Source organism: Schistocerca cancellata, chromosome 2 (genome assembly GCF_023864275.1).
Source record: "Schistocerca cancellata isolate TAMUIC-IGC-003103 chromosome 2, iqSchCanc2.1, whole genome shotgun sequence".
Classification (NCBI taxonomy): Eukaryota; Metazoa; Arthropoda; class Insecta; order Orthoptera; family Acrididae; genus Schistocerca; species Schistocerca cancellata.
This window is the reverse complement of record NC_064627.1, coordinates 497649858-497671290: the sequence shown is the minus strand read 5'-3', so window position 1 is coordinate 497671290 and position 21433 is coordinate 497649858. Positions and strand designations below refer to the sequence as shown.

The 21433-nt window shown below is 42.8% G+C and overlaps 1 protein-coding gene across 1 annotated transcript in view; it reads right to left on the bottom strand.

Moving 5' to 3' along the window:
- Positions 1-21433, bottom strand: part of LOC126155690 (dynein axonemal heavy chain 8-like) — a 622476-nt gene that overhangs the window by 323169 nt on the left and 277874 nt on the right. The window contains exons 21-22 of the mRNA XM_049916245.1: positions 17133-17279; positions 4865-5467 (exon numbers count right to left, since the gene is read on the bottom strand). Coding sequence (XP_049772202.1) covers positions 4865-5467; positions 17133-17279 — 750 coding nt within the window. The remainder of the gene's footprint in view (positions 1-4864; positions 5468-17132; positions 17280-21433) is intronic.

The following is a 21433-nucleotide window of genomic DNA, read 5'->3' as shown; positions in this document are numbered from 1 at the left end:
TCATCCAACAATGTGTCAATCCTCATTTCAGTGCAAATGTTCTCTTTACGGATGAGGCTTCATTCCAACGTGATCAAACTGTAAATTTCCACAATCAACATGTGTGGGCTGACGAGAATCCGCACGCAATTGTGCAATCACGTCATCAACACAGCTTTTCTGTGAACGTTTGGGCAGGCATTGTTGGTGATGTCTTGACTGGGCCCCATGTTCTTCCACCTACGCTCAATGGAGCATTTTATCATGATTTCATACGGGATACTCTACCTGTGCTGCTAGAACATGTGCTTTTACAAGTACGACACAGCATGTGGTTCATGTCACGCTGGTATGTTCTGTTGCTGTGTGTTTCCATTCCATGATTAATGTGATTTGAAGAGAAGTAATAAAATGAGCTCTAACATGGAAAGTAAGCGTTTCCGGAAACATGTCCACATAACATCTTTCCTTTATTTGTGTGTGAGGAATGTTTCCTGAAACTTTGGCCGTACCTTTCTGTAACACCCTGTATAGGGTATACAGTTTTTTTTCCACACGTAGAACTTGTCAAGAAATTACGAAAATTGTTCCTGCACTACTGTTTTAATTATATATCAATGAATGGTGTCTGTTCTTTCGAACATGTCCGGGAGAACAGACACCACGCATTCATTTATAGCTGATTAACCTCGATGGGCAATGAATCCAAAAGGGTCAGTGCCGATGCACAGTTACGTTCGCCCTCCAGTGGGAATCTACACGGAAGCGCTAAAAAAACTGGTACAGGCAGGCGTATTCAAATACAGAGATATGTAAACAGACAGAATAAGGCGCTTGCGGTCGGCACCGCCTGTACAAGACAACATGTGTCTGGCGCAGTTGTTAGTTCGGTTACTGCTACTAAAATGGCAGGTTTTCAATATTTAAGTGAGTTTGAACGTGGTGTTATACTCCGTTCCGACATGGCTGCGGCCGGAAAAAGATACTGCAAGAATGAGACCACGACAACTGAAGAGAATCGTCCAGCGTGACAGAATTGCAACTCTTCCGCAAATTGCTGCAGATTTCAATGCTGGGCCATCAACAAGTGTCAGCGTGCGAACCATTCAACGAAACATCATCGATATGGGCTTTCAAAGCCGGAGGTCCACTCGTGTATCCTTGATGACTGCACGACATGAAGCTTTACGCATCGCCAGGGCCCGTCACCACCGACATTGGACTGTTGATGACTGTAATCATGTTGCATGGTCGGACGAGTCTCATTTCAAATTGTATCGAGCAGATGGACGTATTCTGGTACGGATCCATGGATCCTGCATGTCACTAGGGGACTGTTCAAGCTGGTGGAGGCCCTGTAATGGTGCGGGACGTGTGCAGTTTGAGTCATATGGGACACCTGCTACGTCTAGATATGACGGACAGGTGACACGTAAGTAAGCGTCCTGTCTGATCACCTGCATCCAGTCATGCCCACTGTGCTTTCCGACAGACTCGAGCAAAATCAGCACGACAATGGGACACCCCACACGTCCATAATTGCTCCAGAGTGGCTCCAGAACACTCTTATGAGGTTAAACACTTCCGCTGACCACCAAACTCGCCGGTCGGAGTGGCCGTGCGGTTCTAGGCGCTGCAGTCTGGAGCCGAGCGACCGCTACGGTCGCAGGTTCGAATCCTGCCTCGGGCATGGATGTGTGTGATGTCCTTAGGTTAGTTAGGTTTAATTAGTTCTACGTTCTAGGCGACTGATGACCTCAGAAGTTAAGTCGCATAGTGCTCAGACCCATTTGAACCATTTTTGAACCACCAAACTCCCTCGACATGAACATTATTGAGCATATCTGGGATGCCTTGCAACGTGCTGTTCTGAAGAGATATCCACCTCTTCGTACTCTTACGGATTTATGGACAGCCCTGCACGATTCATGGTGTCAGTTCCCTCCAGCACTAGTGCAGATAATAGTCGTGTCCATGCCACGTCGTGTTGCGGCACGTCTGCTTGCTCGCGGGGCCCTACACGATATTAGTCTCGCGGAGTGGCTGCGCGGTTAGAGGTGCCATGTCACGGATTGTACGGCCCCTCCCGCCGGAAGTGTGTGTATGTTGTTCTTAGCATAAGTTAGTTTAAGTAAGAATGTAAGTTTAGGGACCGATGACCTCAGAACTTTGGTCCCTTAGGAATTCGCACAAAGTTGAACACGATATTAACCAGATGTACCAGTTTCTTTGGCCCTTCAGTGTAGAACTGACGCCTAGCGGAAAGGCAACCTACCCGACACTTTAATGCGCGTCATGACCTACGATCCTTCATGTAGAGGTGCAGTATCATGAAGACGGCAGACGATTGAAAAGGTGTTCTGAGCTACGGGACACAATCCTTACTCATATTGTTTGTTGAATGTAAGAGCTTTTGCCATGGTGCAACACTAATAGCGGAAGCCTGGCTTTTTGCAACCTGCCTTTCTTTCTCGCTCTTCTGTGCTCGCTTGTTATGTAAGCCTGAGAAATTGTTTCCGCTATATCTTCATTTTCATCTCTATCTATATCCACATTCACAGGTTGACCCAAGAGGAAATAAACATATGTTAAGAGGTAACAGAACGGATCATTCTAAGGTGGATACATCAAAATACCGTTACGTTCTGATGCCTCTGATTAACAGCGTTCGTCATGTTCGCCAGTTGAATGTGCATATCACTATTTCTGGAGGACTAGGAGGAACTTCCCTGACAAGAAGAGCACATTTCTCATGGTCAGTGACAACACTACTTCCGTGAATGCTATCTTGGACGCTTGAACGGTTGTGGCATCATTGTTGCATGATCAAGAAAGTCACCCGACATTTTTCCGCTAGACTGCAGTTTTTTGGGCTGGCGAGAGAACGAAGTCTTGAGGTCAAATATACAGCTGAAGGAGGTACCGCTTTTCGTATTTTAAATGCTTGTGGGCAATTTAAACAAACAAGTATATGTTAGCTACTATGGCAAGAAAACATCTGCTGCGATATGCTGACGATGCATCCTACCTTACCATGTAGGATTAACATAGAAGACAGAGAAGATTCAATTGAGAGCGGCGCATTTCGTCCCAGGGTCGTAGAAACAGCGAGAGTGTTACGGAGACCAACGACAAACTCAAGTTATAGACGCTACAAGAGTGGAGTTGCGCATCGCGGAGAGGTTTCCTGTTGAAATACAGACGCATACTTTCGAAGTCGATGAACAGGACAACATATTAATTCCTTCCACAGACTTCTCGCGAAATGACCACGCCGAGAAAATCAGATTAGACTTCTTACGGCGACTTACCAACAGCCATTCTTCCCAAGAACAGGTAGGAGAGACCTAATAATTGTGCCGGAAGCCTTCCTACGCCACAAACCGCAAGGTGTCTTGCTGAATGAAGATGCAATTGTAGATATTTTTGAACATGAGATGTAAAGGGAAATCGACAATAAAAACTAATTAAATAATTATCTGTTAATTTACCGCAAACTGCATCCCCATCAATGGCAAATACATGCACGAGTACATCGGAAGGCAATGAGAATATAGTGCAGCGTGTGCATAAGTTACCTTTAAAAAAAGTTGAGCAACTTCAAAACTATACTAGATAATAACAACTGAATCCGAACATTGTGATATGTTACCTTTAAAACCTTAGGACTAAGCAGATAATACGGAATGGATCTCAACATGTGACAAGATAACTCTAAGCCTTTTTTATTTTCCAGGTAGCGTTGATTCAACAAAAATGTGGACGCCACAGGACGAAGCACAGCCTGGTTCATAGAGACGAAGTCCGATACCCAAGTGCAGCGAAACTTCCGTACACTGTATGGAAGGGAACCACGGTCACGACCAATATTTTGACTTGGAATACGTCATCTTGGGACACAAGTAATATTCTCCACAAATAAGGGACGGGTAGCCCATCTGTTCCAGACGCCGACGAGTATACGGTACGGCAGATTTTTGGAAGGAATGCTACAAAATCAGTGCGTACGACGTCCACAGAGCTGGAAATGCACGATCAACAAAGGAGACACGAAGAAGATTGCATTTTTACCGTTTTGTGGCTCAATAACAGGGAAGATTAGCTGGCTCCTGAAGAAACATAAAATCGACACAATCTTCAGGCCACAGGAAAGATCCAGCAACTAATGAAGCCTGAGAAAGGCGGTGTAGGCCTCAGAACATACGGACTATACGAAATACCGTGTGGGTGTGAGCAGGTTTATGTCGGTCAGACTGTCCGCATTACTGAACAGAGCCGAAAAGAACATGAAAGATGTTTCTGCCTACACTATCGCGACAAATCAGTTCTAACGGAGCATGCAATGGAAAACGGACACCGAATTGCATTCGACGCTACTTCTATTATTAAATGGACCAATGGCTTCTGGAATAGCGTAATAAATGAAGCAATAGAGATCAAAATAACGGACAGCATCCTCGATAAAGACGGTGCATTGCAGTTGAGTACGGCCTGGGATACTGTGATTGGGGAGTTGAAGCGGGTGCGGCGGCCGCGCCACCAAAACTTTACTGTACATGGTGTGGGACTGGACATCAGTGACGTCACTGGTGGCGGCGCGTCTATATAGGCACGCTAGCGGCAGTAGACAGTCAACCACTTGACAATAACAGAGGAGATGTCTGCCGAAAGCTCATGGGCAGTTAACCACTTGATGCGGCTTGAAAGCCGAGAATATTTTATACTCGACTGGTATCTTAATTCCACGGCTTTTCTGTGTTAACTAGAAAACTCTGCATCAAATAGTGGCGTGGTATAGATTGTAATAAAATCGAAGAAATAAATAGGCTCTTAGTGTTACGTTTTACCCCAGTCCAGCAAAAGGTATGGAATAAGAAGCAAGTACCTCAGCGGTATTATCGAAGACGTCGACCAGATGGCTTTGGATGCTGTGTGAATCTGAAGCCTGACCGAGTATCTCGAGGAGCGACGGGTCAGAGATGAAGAAGAACCTCGGGAAGATGAGCCTCTTGGATTCGAGGTAGCCCGTGAGGGACTTCTGGCAACTGTTGAGCTGCTCTAGCAGGTACGGCAGCAGCTGACCCATAGTTTCGTCGCTCACGCAGCACTCGATGACTCCCGGCTTCTCCCTAGCGCGCTGCATTATCTTCGTCCACCACTTGTCAATAGCCATGAATTTCTTCGATTCTGTGGGCAGCTGCTTGGCGATGTCGCCGTCGACGAACACCGCCTCCAGGTAGACCCAGAGGTTCTGCACCTGCATCCAGTACTCCAGGATCTCCGACGTGGCGCTGCAGTTGTGCACCCACGTCTGGATGTCTTTCTTGAAGGGCGCGTTGTATCTGTTGGTGAGCAACGAGCCCAACACCATCAAGCTGTCCTCGAGCGCGGATACGATTTCACTCGTTTCCGTTCCCTTCAGCAGCAGTTCTCCACGACCTTTGAATGACGCGAACTGTAGCTGGACTGTGGACCAGTCGGCGATTACCTGTGAAATATATCACGCATTATAATTATGAAGGCACAATACGGTGGTGGTATGGTAAACTATATAACAGACAGCTTTGCAAAATACAAATTTATTTCACTACCCAATATCCATTAAGCTCAATGTAATCGAGGATACGTATTTACTGCAACCAGTCACAATGTTTAGGATTATAAATCTTGTGACATTTATTTATCAGCGACGCCTTTCGACCTGCCATCACCATCGCCAACAAGGCGCGCAAATCCTCTAAAACATTATTTACACTATTAATATTACTGACTACATTATCGCTAATTTTTTCAGTTGCCAGTGTCTTCATAACTTCCAGAATATATCTCTCCCTATATAGAAACAGACAAAATACGCACTGTTTTAAGTTACGTTTCACTTTCCATAACGCTGCTGGAAGCCCTGGAAATCAACAAACATCTAGCCCACAGTTCTGAGCTAATCTTAAATGACGAAATACAGCTTAATACTTTCTGTCTTCTAAATTTCACATCATCATCTTAGTTTTCCATTTCTTCCCAGGCTGTCTGTTCGGCATATTCCCTCATTTTCCTACATTATTGGTTTATTTTATTGAGATTGCCTATGTACTCCATACATGCTGTAGATGAAATTGTTATCTTTTGTTTTAATTGTTTTCTGTATCGCTTTCCATGTTTAATACCTCTTGATGTTGTCTCGTCAAGTACTAATTGTATTACGTTTTGTTTGTTTATTTATTGTAAACTGTTATATAGGCATGGTTTTCGAGTACAGCGTTAATGTTTTCCCTATCTTCTCTCTCTATACTTATTTGCTGTTCAAGTTTTTATCTTTTAAATTGCATTATCCCCACACTCTCAAAGACGTCATTTATGGTGTGTTTGTGCCTTAATCTACTTGTGTAGCAGCTTTTGCAATGTTGCTTACAAACATTGTAAGCTCTTCGGCGACAATAGTCAGTTAAAATCCTACGATGGCCTTGTAAGCCGAAAAACGGTTAACGCAATAAATTAATCCTGTAGAACATGAGCTATACACTGCTATTCATTTATTGTAATGTTGTTCTACCAAGAAAAAACGTACAAATCAACATTTCCACAATGTTTTTAAAGTGTGGCTAACACAGTACAATGTACTAATACATAATATCCCGATGTATATGTCCTCCTTCTGGATTATTAGTACTTTATACTTAAACAGATCATCACAATAATCGTTCATAAGCAGCACATAAACATCGAATTATTGTGTATTAGTATACTGTAGAAAAACGAAACGTGACCGAAGACACAACAAAAGGGTAGTACATAAACGAGGACATATGTTCTGCCACCATAACACCCAATGGACGCACGTGCAGTAAGCCACCACCATCGTTTCACCAAAAACATTTACACGTCGATGCAAGTGAGGGGTGCCAAAATTTTCTGATTATGAAATCGAGAAAAATAAAGTTACGTAATTAATTGTTATTCGTTTGTAGGTTCATGTACGCAGTCTTGGTATACAATGAAATTCCTGTGCTCAAGTACCGTAGGAGCCGCTAAAGGTAGCAGCCAAAGCAAAATAGCGCAGCTCTTGATAAAGTATTGTAGGTTATCGTACAAAATTTCGTAGTGGAAAAGCTGCAGATGTGTCAGACCTACCCAGACGGATAAAAAAATCATCTGGATCAGCTCCATACAGTCACGTAGTACTCGAATTAATAATACACTGCCTGACAAAGTGAAGGAAGCAGAAGACTTTGGCGGATGTCAATGTACGACGGCTATTCAGAAAGTAAGGTAGCGAAATGGAAACCACAGTGAAAGTCAAAAATGTTTTATTTGTAACAGTTTGCTACACCTTCCAGCTACTTTTCTACATAGTCGCCGCTCCGACTTAGACATCTATAGTAGCGTTGTACCAACTTTCCAATACCCTCGTCACAGAAGGCAGCCACCTGTGCATTCCGCCGCTCCTCTACGCTGGTCTGTAGTTCGTTGTCCGTGAATAAATGTTGTCTTCATAGCCAGCGATTCATGTGAGCACAGATTAACATCAGAGGAGCCAAGTCCGGGCTGTGTGGTGAGTGACCATTCCCATCGAAACGGGCGTCCTTATTGCCCCTGAAATGTGCGGCCGAGAACTGTCACGAAGAAGGAAATGCCTGACAGGTACACTATGTGGGGTTGCATGACATCAGGCGAAACCTGGAAGCGGGCACCATTATTTGGCGGGAGACACTATTGTTCTAGGCATCTTTATGTGCTCACTGTGTGCTCAGAACGTGATGCGATCGACAGGCATACTTCAGACACTGCCCTACACATCTGTGCAAAGCTTCGTCGGATTTTCATTGTCGTTTCCATTTCGCGACCTATCGGACCTTACTTTCCGAATACCTCTCGTAACTTCATACACCTACACGCCATTGGAGATTACGTAAACGATCAGAATTGCAGTTTTCTGTGACAGGTTGAATGGCCACCAGTGTACATTAGTGTTGACAGAGTATATAATGGGCTTGAACAGCATCAGACGTTGAGTGATCACTGTGAACAACACGAGATGCCATGTACTCATGTGAGATAGCATTATCAACACCTGCAGGAGTTTTAAAGGGGCATCATAGAGGGTCTCCATCTGGCCACTTGGACTAATCATGCAATATCCTGATTTCTAAAGCATTCGGATGTGGCAGTTGGACTGCGTGGGATATCGTGGCAGGCACACTCATCGTCAACGTTCCAGTCGACCACCTCTGACCACCTCAACGGTGGATCGCCGTATTGAGCACCAAGTATGTCGTAACTGCTCCACATCTGCACCTGCGATCTGATAGCAAAATAATGTGCTCTCTGCAACATTCTGTGGCATTTTGGAGAAAATATTAACACTAGTTGCAGTTTTCTTTTTACTTTAAATCACAATTGGCTTCAGCTTGCAAGGCCATTTTCTAGTGGTATACATCAGGCGTCCTGAAAGGACATAGGACGACTGGCTAGTCGTTGGCAATCGCCCTGTGTCCTTTCAGGACGTCTGACACATACCACCAGATAATGGCCTCGGGGTCGAAACCGTTAACGGGGTACTAAAAAAAAGAATATTTAAACTGGTGCTGACCGTTTCTTCGAAGCCATTACTACAGTTGCACAATCAGTACCAAGATGTTCCGTATACTGGACAAGAAATTAATTATGTGCCATCTCACATCATTGGTCGGAGACTAGCATAGCAGCAGCCGTAATAGAAAATACAATCCCAAGCGCTCGCTGCCGTTACCGGGAAGCAGGAACTGTTGATGAATGGCGTCGCATCGTGTTCAACGACGAATCCCGGTCGTTGACGAGTGTAGCGGCAACTTTGGTAGTTTCCACTCATCCAATGTTTTGGAGAGGCGCCGTTGTGTTACTACTGGTGTTAGGGTAAGGGGAGCCACAGGGCATGACTTCAGATCACAGCGTGCATTTTTCAATACGACAACGCTCTTCCACGTGGTTGGTATATGTCTGCATTATGAGACAGTCCTGTTCCCAGATACGTCCCCCATAAAACATCTGATGGACCAGCTAAGACGTCAAATCCACACAAGCGCTAGTATCCAGGATATGAAGGATTAGTTACTACAATTGTAGACTAGCTTGCCTCAGAAGAAGATACAACGGCTTTATGAAGCCCTTTCCAACGAATAGGTGCATGCATCCAGGCCAGACGGGGTGCAGAGCCTTGCTGATAACTGGTCTCATACTCCCAAGTTCTTTGTAGATTGCACTCGATTTTGTAATCACCGAACTAATGTCACATGTCCTCTCAAACGGTGAAGTTTCAATTCGTTTCCTCCATTCCTTCTGGATGCTTCTGTCTTTTGTCAATCAGTGTGTTAATTATTTGAACATTACTTAAAATTTGATTTCTGTACTTTTCCAGTACAGTAATGTGATCAATGTATGTAAGTGTCGTAAACCAATTTTCTCTTTGAATACGTATAGTTACAAGATATATGATCTCCAGTTGTTATTATATCGGTCAATCGTGCCGGGCATTTACTACCAGGTTTAAAGAACGCGTAAGACTAACTGATAGGAACACGTCGACTGTTGTGGACTGGACATCAAGTACCAGAAATCGAAAACGCTTTCTGATGCAGCATAAAGTAAAGAAAGGTAAAACGATGAATATTTTTAAGGAAATAGTTGCTTACGATCAGATGAAGAAGCAAGCTGATAGAATTTTAAACTAACAAACAGAATTAACTAATAGAAGGTTCTCACATAATGTTACTAGGTGTCTGAAGAGATAAACGTAGGAAAGAAATGATAAGTTCGTAATTTCGTCATTGGATAAGACATATATAGACTTACTTGTCAACGAACTTAAACGTAAATAAAGTACGTACCAACATATTGTACAACATTATATGTTATTGTTTTAAAAAGGGTTTCTATTGCTGTGTAAGAGTTTATTTAACGAAAAAGCGTTTGAATTTAACTCTTTTAATTTTTAGCACTTACTATATTGATTTAGCCTTGACTATGTTTTTTATTGTTATTTCACGCCTTCATCTCAGAGGGTTCAGGCTGGGTTGGTAGCGAACAGTACTTCGCTCTTCACCCAAAAGAGTTTAAAGCATACGAAGATGGAACAACAATTTTAAAAAAAGAATTATATAGGGTGTATCACAGTTAATGGAGTAAACGCATACGGTTGCAAGTACACGACACTAACACCAAACACGTTTCAGTTAACACAGGTCCACAAACGAATCGTCTGCAAGATAATAGGGACTTTGTGGCTATCAGCCACCGCTGACCTAATTCTGTATGAACGGCATCCCATTTGGGAAATGGTAACAATAACATACAAGATTAAGAAAAGTTACTAGAAGTACTTTGGTAGAAGTGAAGGTGTTCTGAATGAAAACGAAAACAGTTACAAGACTGTATTCGTAAAAAAATTAGGCATTCAAAATGTCGTCCTTGTACCCAGATGCAAGCCTGTACCAAAAATGTTGCCACAGTGAATTTTGAATCCTTTCAAACATGCCTGGCTCATTTAGAAATTTTTGACATGCATTTAGAAGTCTCTGCTCCAATTCTTCAACCGTGTGCACCGGAGTGGCATACACTTCATCTTTAACGTAGCTCCACACACAGAAATCCATGGGGCTCACATCGCGTGATCTTGGCGGCCACGGTACGGGTCCTTTTCGCCCAATCCATCTTTGGTCATACCGACCCGTTAGATGTCGCCACGTAAAATGTTATTGCCAAAAGAAGGGTTGCGTACACCTTCTTCTTGCATCCACTGACAGAACGTTAGTCTAGGACCATAGTCTGCCGCACTAAGACAATGAACTCGTTGGAAGTGATACGGGTAATTTGCATTGCGATACATTTTCTCCAAACACTGCAGTGGCTCATTCCAGGAATTTATGTTCCCAGTCTCCTTGTTGAAATTCCTGGGGAGAGTTCGATTGTTCCCAGCACCACATCTTTAAGCACAGGTGTAATTAGTGCAGGTATATCTGCTCCCGCAGCATGTGCAAAACTCCCAGTTTCTCGGAGGCGTTGATGCACCCCTGTAATCGTTCGAATATCGTGGTGCCTTCGGGAACGGTATGCTTTTTGGTACAAGCGTGCACTCCGTGCATTGTCATTAGCACTACCGTACATGAAATGCATATCCGCGTCCTCCTCGTTACTCTAATGTTCCATGTTACCATCAACACTCATGCAACTTACTGACGTGAGTTGCACTCTGCTTACAACTCCACATCCCTAATATGTAAACGAAAACGGACTGGTATGTGGTGTTTACAGAGAAGCAAGTTAGTAGTGGCTGGTAATCATAAAGGCGCAATTATCTCGCCTACGGTTCGTTTGTGGACCTCTGTTTACTGACATTTCTTTGCTTCTGGTATCGTGTACTTTCAACTGTATGCGTTTACGCCATAAGTTATGATACACACTGTACTGTGGCCTCCAAATCCATCTGATCCAAATCCCATGAATGTATATGTTTGAATGACATTAAGGGTGGAATATACGCCATTCCGGTTAGCACGGTTGAAGAACTGGAGCAGAGAACTGTCAACGCTTGTCAAGAATTTCTAAATAATCCAGACGTGTTTGAATAGATTGGACATTCATTGTGGCGATGGGTACAGGCCTGCATCCGTGTACAAGAACGATATTTTCGACACTTCCTTTAACACCGAGTACAGTTATGTAACTGCTCAATAATGGTTCAAATGGCTCTAAGCACAATGGGACTTAACTTCTGAGGTCATCAGTCCCCTAGACTTAGAACTACTTAAATCTGACTTACCTAAGGACAACACACGCATCCATGCCCGAGGCAGGATTCGAACCTGCAACCGTAGCAGCAGCGCGGTTCCGGACTGAAGCGCCTAGAATCGCTCGGCCACAATGGCCGGCTATCTAACTGCTATCGGTGATCACCCGAAACACCTGCACTTCTACCAAACAATTTCTAATAACTTTTCTTTACGTTGCTCAGTGTTGTCACCTTTTCCCAACTGGGATAACATTTAAACAAAATCGTCAGTGGTGGTTGGTAACCACAACGTCGCAATTATTTCGCAAATGGTTGATTTGCAGATCTACATTTACTAAGCCTTTTTTGCCTTTAGTATCGTATACTTTCAACTGTATTTGCTTACGCCACAAATTATGGTACACCCGTTATACAGATGTTCTAAAATAAATAAAACGACGATTTTCATTGTTGATATTTAACACAAAAGAAAGCATTGTAAGATATTTAAAAAGAATGGACGGCTAGAAAATCAAAATAAACGCTGTACTGTATTACATTTTACATATATCATTTTATGGGAGGGACCTATATTCAGGGAAAATAATGGGAAGTGGGAAGGTGGATTGGTCCTTTGGTATGTGAAAGTCCTTACGGAGCTATATAGCTCAGTCGGGTTGAGTTGTGAGCATGAGGTATCATGTGGAAAGACGGTTCGTAGAGAATATGGGACTCGGGATGTAAATTACTAGGCTGGGGCAGGCAAAGGTCAGGAGAAACGGGAACGCCACGAAGCCCTGAAAAGTGAATGGGACAGGGGGAGTGTGAATGATGGGAAGGATAGATGTTAGGGCGGATTCGTTGTCGTGGAGTGAAAGTTTGTTAAAATTGTGCTGGGGGATAGTATGGAGAAGGTAAGTGTACAATGGGTGGGACATGTTGTCACATGTGTGCCAGCGTTCCAGGATTTCTGATTAGGGGAGAAACAACTGTGTTGTTGGGAGTCAAGTTTACGTGATGCACGGAGTATACGAGGTATTCAATGTGGGCGAGGAAGTGAGGAAATGAGATGTGCTGATAAAGAATTCTTATGGTGGTGAGCAAGAGGATTCGGGTAGGAAGGCGAAGTGCATGTGTTCAGCGATTCAGATAGAATGTTTGTGGAGCTTATCTCCAGACGACATTCGCGTAGGTGAGACTAAATTAGATAAAGTTTTTATACATGCTTCGTATCGTGAAAGACTCAGTGCTCTTGTTCGACCTGTTAGTATAGTCTATTGCGGGCTTTCTTTTGGAAGACTAGCAGGATTCCATGTTAGTTTGCGATCAAGTGTTAATTGGAGATGATTTAGTGTCTTAACTGGATAGGACAGTCATACATCAAAGGAAAATCGCTGACTATGTTACTGTTTTCTTCACTGTTGTTTCATCCCCTTCGCCTCACACGGTACAATCATTCCGCTCTTAAGCCAAACGGTATGAAACGTACAGAACGACGAAAAAAATTAAAAGGTGAGATATTTACAATGATTTTAAAATTTAAGGATGAATGTAACGGAGTTTTTTTATAAAAGAAATTTAATTTAGTAGTTTTGAAAATTTAAAACAGGAAACTAAATGGTAAAGCGAAAACAATAAGAAGACCTTTGTTGTTGTTGTTGTTGTTGCCTTCAGTCCTGAGACTGGTTTGATGCAGCTCTCCATGTTACTCTACCCTGTGCAAGCTTCTTCATCTCCCAGTACTTACTGCAACCTACATCCTTCTGAATCTGCTTAGTGTATTCATCTCTTGGTCTCCCTCTACGATTTTTACCCACCACGCTGCCCTCCAATGCTAAATTTGTGATCCCTTGATGCCTCAGAACATGTCCTACCAACCGGTCCCTTCTTCTAGTCAAGTTGTGCCACAAACTCCTCTTCTCCCCAATTCTATTCAATGCCTCCTCATTAGTTACGTGATCTACCCATCTAATCTTCATTTAAGACCTTTAAATGCGATATAAGAACTGTGATCTTAAAAATGAAGCACTGCACTGTCACTAAATATTAAGGAACTACCCTAAGAAAATGGCCTCTTGTAGGCGAGGAAGCTGTTAGGTGTTTAGTAGGGTGGGAGGATACTGATATAAGTACAGAAAACTGATGGCCAGCATCGATGAAGACGGAGTGGAGTTTGGGTAGACAGGAATGGAGAAGTACTAGAGGGTGTCGCTAAGGCCATGTTATGAAGGAGGAACAAGGGGTTGGAAAGACTGGGAGAAAAGGACTCTGATGATATGGGAGGGGTGGGATGGCATTATAGTTGGTAGAATGGGTAAATGTCGGGACAGATTTCATTGTCTTGGATGGGAGACGGTTGAAATTTCATAGGAAGAGGATATGGAAAGTATTCCAGTGTAAAATTGGTGGAATGTGTCGGTATAGACATGGTAATACACTAGAAATGGAAAATAGAGGGGAAGAAATAGGGTTATTGATATAGGGTTTGCGTATGGTGTAGTTTGCTCGAAGATGTTCAGTGTGAGTGAGAGGAGGTGTGAATTTGACGAGATAGTAAAGGATTCATGTGGGGGAAGGGAAACAGGTGTGGAAAGCAAAGTGGAATGCATGACGTTCAAGGATGTGGAGAGACTGAATGAACTTAGAGGGGGGTGCTGGATATCTATGAAACACTTGCGCAGGAGAAGATCGGTCGGACCAAGGTTTTGTAGGTGTGGAGAGGTGTAGTCTCCAAGTTCGGTCAGTTAGTAGTGAAACTACTATTGTGGGCTTCCTTTTGGATGGTTACTAGATGAGGTTCCCGCGTTAGTTGCTGGCCAATGGTTAGTCCAAAATATTTTAGTGTGTGGTTAACTAGATATGATGCCTGTAAGTTCTGAGGTAGAAATCATGGAGGCGGAAGCTATCAGCGATTCTTCCTATATTTATCGCCTGGGTTGTGGAGAGATTGTTCTTGAGGAGCCATTGGGTGCACCAGGAGGCAAACTGATTGAGGTGAATTTGAAGGGGTCGTCGGAATTTCTGGAGTGAAGATGGACTGGTGGAGGTAGTTTGGGCATATTAGCAGTGTAGAGGAGATAAAGGAGAAGAGAGAGAATGGAGCCTTCGGGCACACCTGTCGTGGAATGGAAGGTGTTTTTAATAGTTATTATTAATAGTGGCATAGAATGGGCGATTCGATAGGAAGGATGCAGTAAGGTGAACATATTTATTTGGAGTGAATAAGTCTAGAGCTTGAAATGCCATATGTGTCACAGGCTTTCTCCAGGTCGAGCGATTCATATATGGCGGACTCTTGTATGTTGTGATGGACAAGCGATGATTGAGGTTCAGGAGATGGTCACCAGAGGAGAAGGTGGGACAGAAGGCGCACTGGTGAACAGGAAGGAGGCGGTGTTGGTTCAGGTGTTGATGAAAGCATCGGTTGAAGATGGATTCATGGACTTTGCTGAACACTAAAGTGAGGCTAATGGGGTAGTAAGAGGCAATATCAGTAGTGGGATTGTGTGGTTACGGAAATCTAGGATTTTGGAGGTTTCCCGCAGTTTAGGTTAGTAACATGTAGAGAGAATCGTATTATGAAGTATTGCAAGGACGAAGAAAGAGGAGAGGGGGCATTCTCTTAGAAGTCGGTACGCGTTGCCGTCTTGATCAGGAGAAGTGATGCGGTTTTTGTAAAATAATTGTTTTATGTCGTATGCTGTGATTGTTGCATTTAATTCTGATTGTGGTATGACGTCCATATGATGGAAATTGGGAGCCAGGAATTGGACAGTGGTATTTGTGTGTTCATGGATTGTAGGAAACAGAGAAGAATCAAAATAAGGGTCGTCAGGAATTGTGAAGATGTCGGACACTTAAGGATGCAATATGGCAGATTTACTCAGACTGTCAGATAGAGAATGGTTGTTATGGAGGTGGGGGTAGTGAGGGATGGAATTATTGTCGGTGAATCGACGGAATGCTTTCCAATAGTTGGAAGAGTTACTGGGGGTGTAGCATTGGGTATAGACATGTCTCGCCAGCCCGGCGCTTTTTTAGTATTTAACAAGTTCCTGGCGTGTCTCTGTCCTTTCTGGTGACGTGTGATTGTAGCCCGATCGGTGATGTGTGATTGTAGCCCGATCACGAGTCCAGGGCGCGGCGCCGTATACCGAACGGCATTCTCGGAGGAGGAGTATAACTTTTGGGAGGAAGGTGAGTGATGCTATCGACTATGTTTTTGAGATGTAATGATTTGCGAAATAGTGCAGCATACAAGAATATAATGAAAGGTTCTATTACTGTATGTCATTAGTGCTATTAGTTTCACAGAATGTAGGTCCTGTAATAAGAAAAGATCATACACCCTACTCTGTCTTAGAAACACGACACTTTTAAAGAAAATTTTAATTTGTATTAATTCATTTAAAATAGAACACAGAAAATTAGTAAAACTGTATCTCTGGCACTAAAGAAAGGATCTGTGGTGGTAGCATCCAGCAATTTTATTTATCAAATATCCCACCTGGCGGAGGCACGGTGTAAATTATGCGAGCAGATGACATAGGTTCAATAGCAGTTGTAAACGGCATATTAACGTGATACCACGATCGTGGTGAATAAATAAATTTTTAACAGTCCAGGCAGAAAAGTTGATTTTTTGAATTATTGTAGGACCGTGGATCCTAGTAAACAGAAAACATGTTTTGTGCTTCATCTGCACCGTAAGACGATACGTGTGCATAAATAACTACACAAAAACCTGCCTCCGCCGCCGAGGTGACTAAAGCACACACGTGCGGAGGCATCCTGTTAGAATCCTAATTGTGGAAGAAAATATCGTAGCTAGTATTTGGCTAACAAGTTAAGGAGAGTTGGCGGCGTAAAGTTTCTGATCGCCAGACTCTGCGCGATTCTCCTCAATTCAGTTCCAGACCTCTGTGCAGTGCCTCCTGGAGTGAGTGCGTGCGACATAGTTGATGACGATACGTCCGTCGGATGGGAAACTTAGCCATGGAGTCCTTTTGTTGCATTCGAGACGAGTAAGCTATCTGCTGGTACTGGGCTTCACTTTCATTCTCCTCTGATCATTATGCACCGCAAACGTCGCGCCGCATCACATTCACGTATACTCAACGATAAATTTAGGACAGGACTCTTATACACCGTGTGAAAAAGGTTCATCATGCGCGGAGGACCGAAATGTTTTTCAGTTGGGCGGTCGAATAATCCCTCTCGTGTCTCCGAGCCAGCATTGTATACGACCCTTTCATTTTATTTTTTCACCAAGAATTCTAGTACTGTAAATGCAATATACTAAGTAGTATGCTATTAAATGCAATATACACTAAATAAATACTATAAATGCTTGCTAGCGCAGATAATTAAAATAAAGAGTCTGTGCTTCACTGTGCAAATGTCACTCGGTTACCTGATTCAGTTTGGCTTCTATGTCCTTCTCCTTGATGGCGCTAACGCAAATGTCTTCGACATCATCCTTATACTTCAGCAGCGGCGCTTCCATCACGTTTCTCAGTTTGAAATCTTCTGCTTCTACGTCGAATTGGTAGGTCATGAGCTTTAAGAAATAAAAGCGATCGTCTAAAAGTGACTAACCTGAAGAAGCTATTAACAGTTATAAACGAGGCAGGCATATTAATCGATATCAGATTTAGTAGACACAAATAATAATTGTCATTAGCGTCCAAAAATTAAAAGAAGTGTTCTTCATTATGCCCTCCACTTTGAACCCATTTACTCTATTCAGCAAAAAATTTGTGATTCTATTTTATTTGGAAACTGGATATCTTAATTTGTCATTCGACTTCTTCTTCTGTTAATTAGTGTCTACACCATTTTAGATGCGGCCTCTGTGGTACACAAGTTGTGGCGATTTAATTTTAGCTAACTTTTCGGCTGCATGCCCTTCCTGTCACCGCTCTCGTCAGTCACCTCACGCAGGGAAGTAGTGTGCATCCCCCGTCTGCGGATTGTGTGAACTTTGTTCTGTTTGTGATCGTATTTTGACTGTTTGTGTAACGTGTTGTTTGAGGCAGAAGGTGGGGACCAGCCCAGTTTTTGGCTAAACGAGTGTGGAAAACCACCTAAAAACCTCACTCAAGCTGGTCGTTACACCCGCTACGGTTATTAATAAGCCACACGGATTCGACCCGGATCCGGCTTTACTTCCTGTACAACAAACTTTGCACTACACGTTATACTATATGGACACATTGGTTTGCCGTACGACAAATAAATAAAATATGGCTCCGTACGATATCTTTTTTGTTATTGACATCAGTAGCAGTGCTATGAGGACTCCAGGGCACCACTCTGCCTTGGCTTCGAATCTAGAGGTCCCGGCTTCATTTTTGCTAATATTTATGGGTTGCTTATATGCAGGGGAAATGACTTCACAATTCAATATGTTGCCCACTTTGCACTTAAAAGCGATACTGAACCTATCAATACCACTGAGATGAAGTACATCATGTGACAACCCACGTCGTTCTCCCTCCTTACACCCACCTCTCCTTCCCCTACCCCTCTTCTCCAGACTACCTCAATATAGTATTAAAAATGATGCATAAAAATAGCTCCATCTTCTAATATGTACAGTAAAAGATATAATTACGTAAACTGTTACTGTTCAGCACACACCTTACTTAATATTTGTACCAAATACTCTGCTGGCTTGACAATAAATTTCATCTCCTTCTATTTTCATACTCCTGTAATATATATGCCAACGTACTGTACCGCCTCATCTTCAGTATGCTTCATATCGCTCTATTGGGGTCAAATACTGTGTCTCTGTCTTTATAATATACAGTCAAGACAAAAAAAAAAGAAAAAAAACGACGCACCACAAATGAATTATCGGAATTTGTCGGAAATCGGTTGATGTGGTGTACATGTACAGAGAGACAGATAATTACAATTTCAGAAAATATGGAAGATTTATTCAGGAGAAAAAGCTTCATAGATTGAGCAAGTCAATAAATGACACGTTGGTCCACCTCTGGCTCCTGTGCAAGCAGTTTATTGATATAGTTGTTGGATGTCATCCTGAGGGATATCCTGCCAAATTCTGGACTATTGGCGCGTTGGGAATCTTTCGTGTGACGTCATAAGCGAGTGACTGCGTGTGAGATCGCTCTCTAAGTTTTCATATATTTTTAGGTTTCAGATACATATTTTAACTGTTTTTGTGATAATATTTACTGTATAAGTGACGTATTAGTGGTTTCTTCATTCACCTCTGCCTTTCTTGTGTTGTGACCTGATATTTGTGAGTGTTTCGTATCGAGCAACTTAACCTCTTGCCCGTGTTTACATTCAGCGCTGACCAGTTGCAGCTGTAGCGACACATCGAAAGCTAAGTACTATTTAATTGTTTGTGTATAGTGGTTTATTTAGGAACTTTAATAGTCTTCAACCGGTGTTCTTGGTGTTTTCTGGTGAAATAATTTCAGAAGAACCTTTTGGGAACTGTTTTCAGCTTCGTTACTGTGTCATTAGACGTTTGATTCTCTTTCTGTATTAGTTTTTGTTATATTCACATTTGTTGTTTATTAATACTGTTAATAATAGTAGTTACTTCCCTTGTAGAGTAAGTTTGTGATTATTGTAGTAAGGTTTTTAAAATCTTCTTATTGTAGTAGCGGAACTTAGAAAAAGTAAAATTTTACCATGAGTGAGAAGTGTGGGCTTTGCCGTAGGTTCGTGAGTAGTGGATTGCGGTGTGAGACTTGTTCGAAGTATTTTCGCTGGGGGGAATGCAGTGGGGAAGCCAGTGGGCATTCTGGTGAGATCCTCTCCTGGAACTGCAGGTTATGTAGCAAGAGTAAGTAGATAGAGGAGCAGGAGCGTAAGATCTGTGCCCTTCAGGTGCAGTTGAAAAACGCACAGGAGCAGCTAGATAGGATGAGGAGGGAGAAGGGGGTTGGGGAATGAGAGCTGGCTGTTGGCAAGAGATCTGCTAGGAGAAGAAGATTTTCAGATAGTTTTACTATTGGTGTTTACAATAGATATGACCAACTGTCAGAGTCTAATGGAGAGGAATCTCTAGTAGCTGTAGATGTAGGAAGTATGCAGCAGACCTCAGTAGTTACTGTGCCTAGAACAGTTGCAAAGTCGAAGAGGAAGAAGAAGGTTCTGCTGTTAGGTAGTTCTCATGGCAGAGGTGTAGGCCAGCAGTTTCAGGAAGTGCTGGGGAGTGAGTACCAGGTCACCAGCATTGTGAAGACTAATGCAGGGTTGGCTCAGGTGACTGTTAACATAGGGCGGTTATGTAGGGATTTTACTAAAGAGGATGAGGTAGTGATTGTGGGTGGGGCTGGTAATAGTGTTGATAGGGATGGGGAGTATAACATAGATGGTGACCTGGAAAAGATAGCCACTCAGACTGGCAACACGAATGTGCATTTCGTGGAATTGTTTCAGCGTCACGATCGGCCTCATCTTAATACAGCCGTCAGGCGTAATAACATGAGACTTGGGGGTGCGCTGATGACAGAAGGCATGGGTCACATTTCAGTGGTGTCGGTGGAGTCTGTCAGCAGGACGGGTTTCACTAGACATGGCCTGCACCTCAGCAGGTATGGGAAGGGGAGGTTGGCAAAGCTTATAGGTGACAGCATAGGTGGGGTTGGTGTGATCACTCATGGGAAAATTCCTGTAATAGTGGGTGTTAGAGCTGCACCTTCTTTAGATTGAAGTCAGCTGATAGGTATTCCTGCTTAAGGGAAGTCTCTCTAACAAGGGAATCACTTTTGACAAAGCTTAGGTATCCGAGTAATAAGGGAATTAGTATATTTCATCAAAATATACAAGGTATTAGAGATAAAGTTAGTGAACTGCTTATAGATGTTGACTCTGAAATTATTGGTATATCTGAACACTTCTTAAATAAGGAGATAATTCAGAGGCTTCCTTTACCAGGATACAGGTTGGCTGGCAGCTTTTCGAGGAGCTCTTTGCGGTGTGGGGGAGTAGCCATGTATGTGAAAAACGGCATCCCATTTGAGTCAATTGATGTTTCAAAGTACTGCACTGAAAAGGTGTTTGAATGTTGCGCAGGTGTGGTTAAATTTAACGGAGGTAAACTTCTAACTGTTGTTATTTATAGATCCCCAGACTCCGATTTCACAACATTTTTGCTAAAGCTAGAGGAGGTTCTTGGTTCACTTTATAGGAAATACAAAAAGCTAGTTATATGTGGTGACTTCAATATTAATTGTATAAGTGATTGTGCAAGGAAGCGGATGCTGGTAGACCTCTTTAATTCATATAATCTTATGCAAACGTATTCTTTCCAACGAGAGTGCAAGGGAACAGTAGAACAACCATAGACAACATTTTTGTTCATTCCTCATTACTAGAAGGGCATTCTGTTAGCAAAAAGGTGAATGGCCTTTCAGATCATGATGCACAAATTTTAACTTTAAAAGATTTTTGTGCTGCAACACGTGTTAAATATCGTCATCAGCTGTTCAGGAAAGCTGATCCAGTTGCTGTAGAGACCTTTGTAAACCTTATAAAGGAACAAGAGTGGCAAGATGTTTATAGCGCTGATACAGTGGACGATAAATATAATGCTTTTCTCAAGACTTTTCTCATGCTCTTTGAAAGTTGCTTTCCGTTAGAACGTTTAAAACAGGGGACTAGCACAAACAGGCAGCCTGGGTGGCTGACTAGAGGGATAAGAATATCCTGTAGAACAAAGTGGCA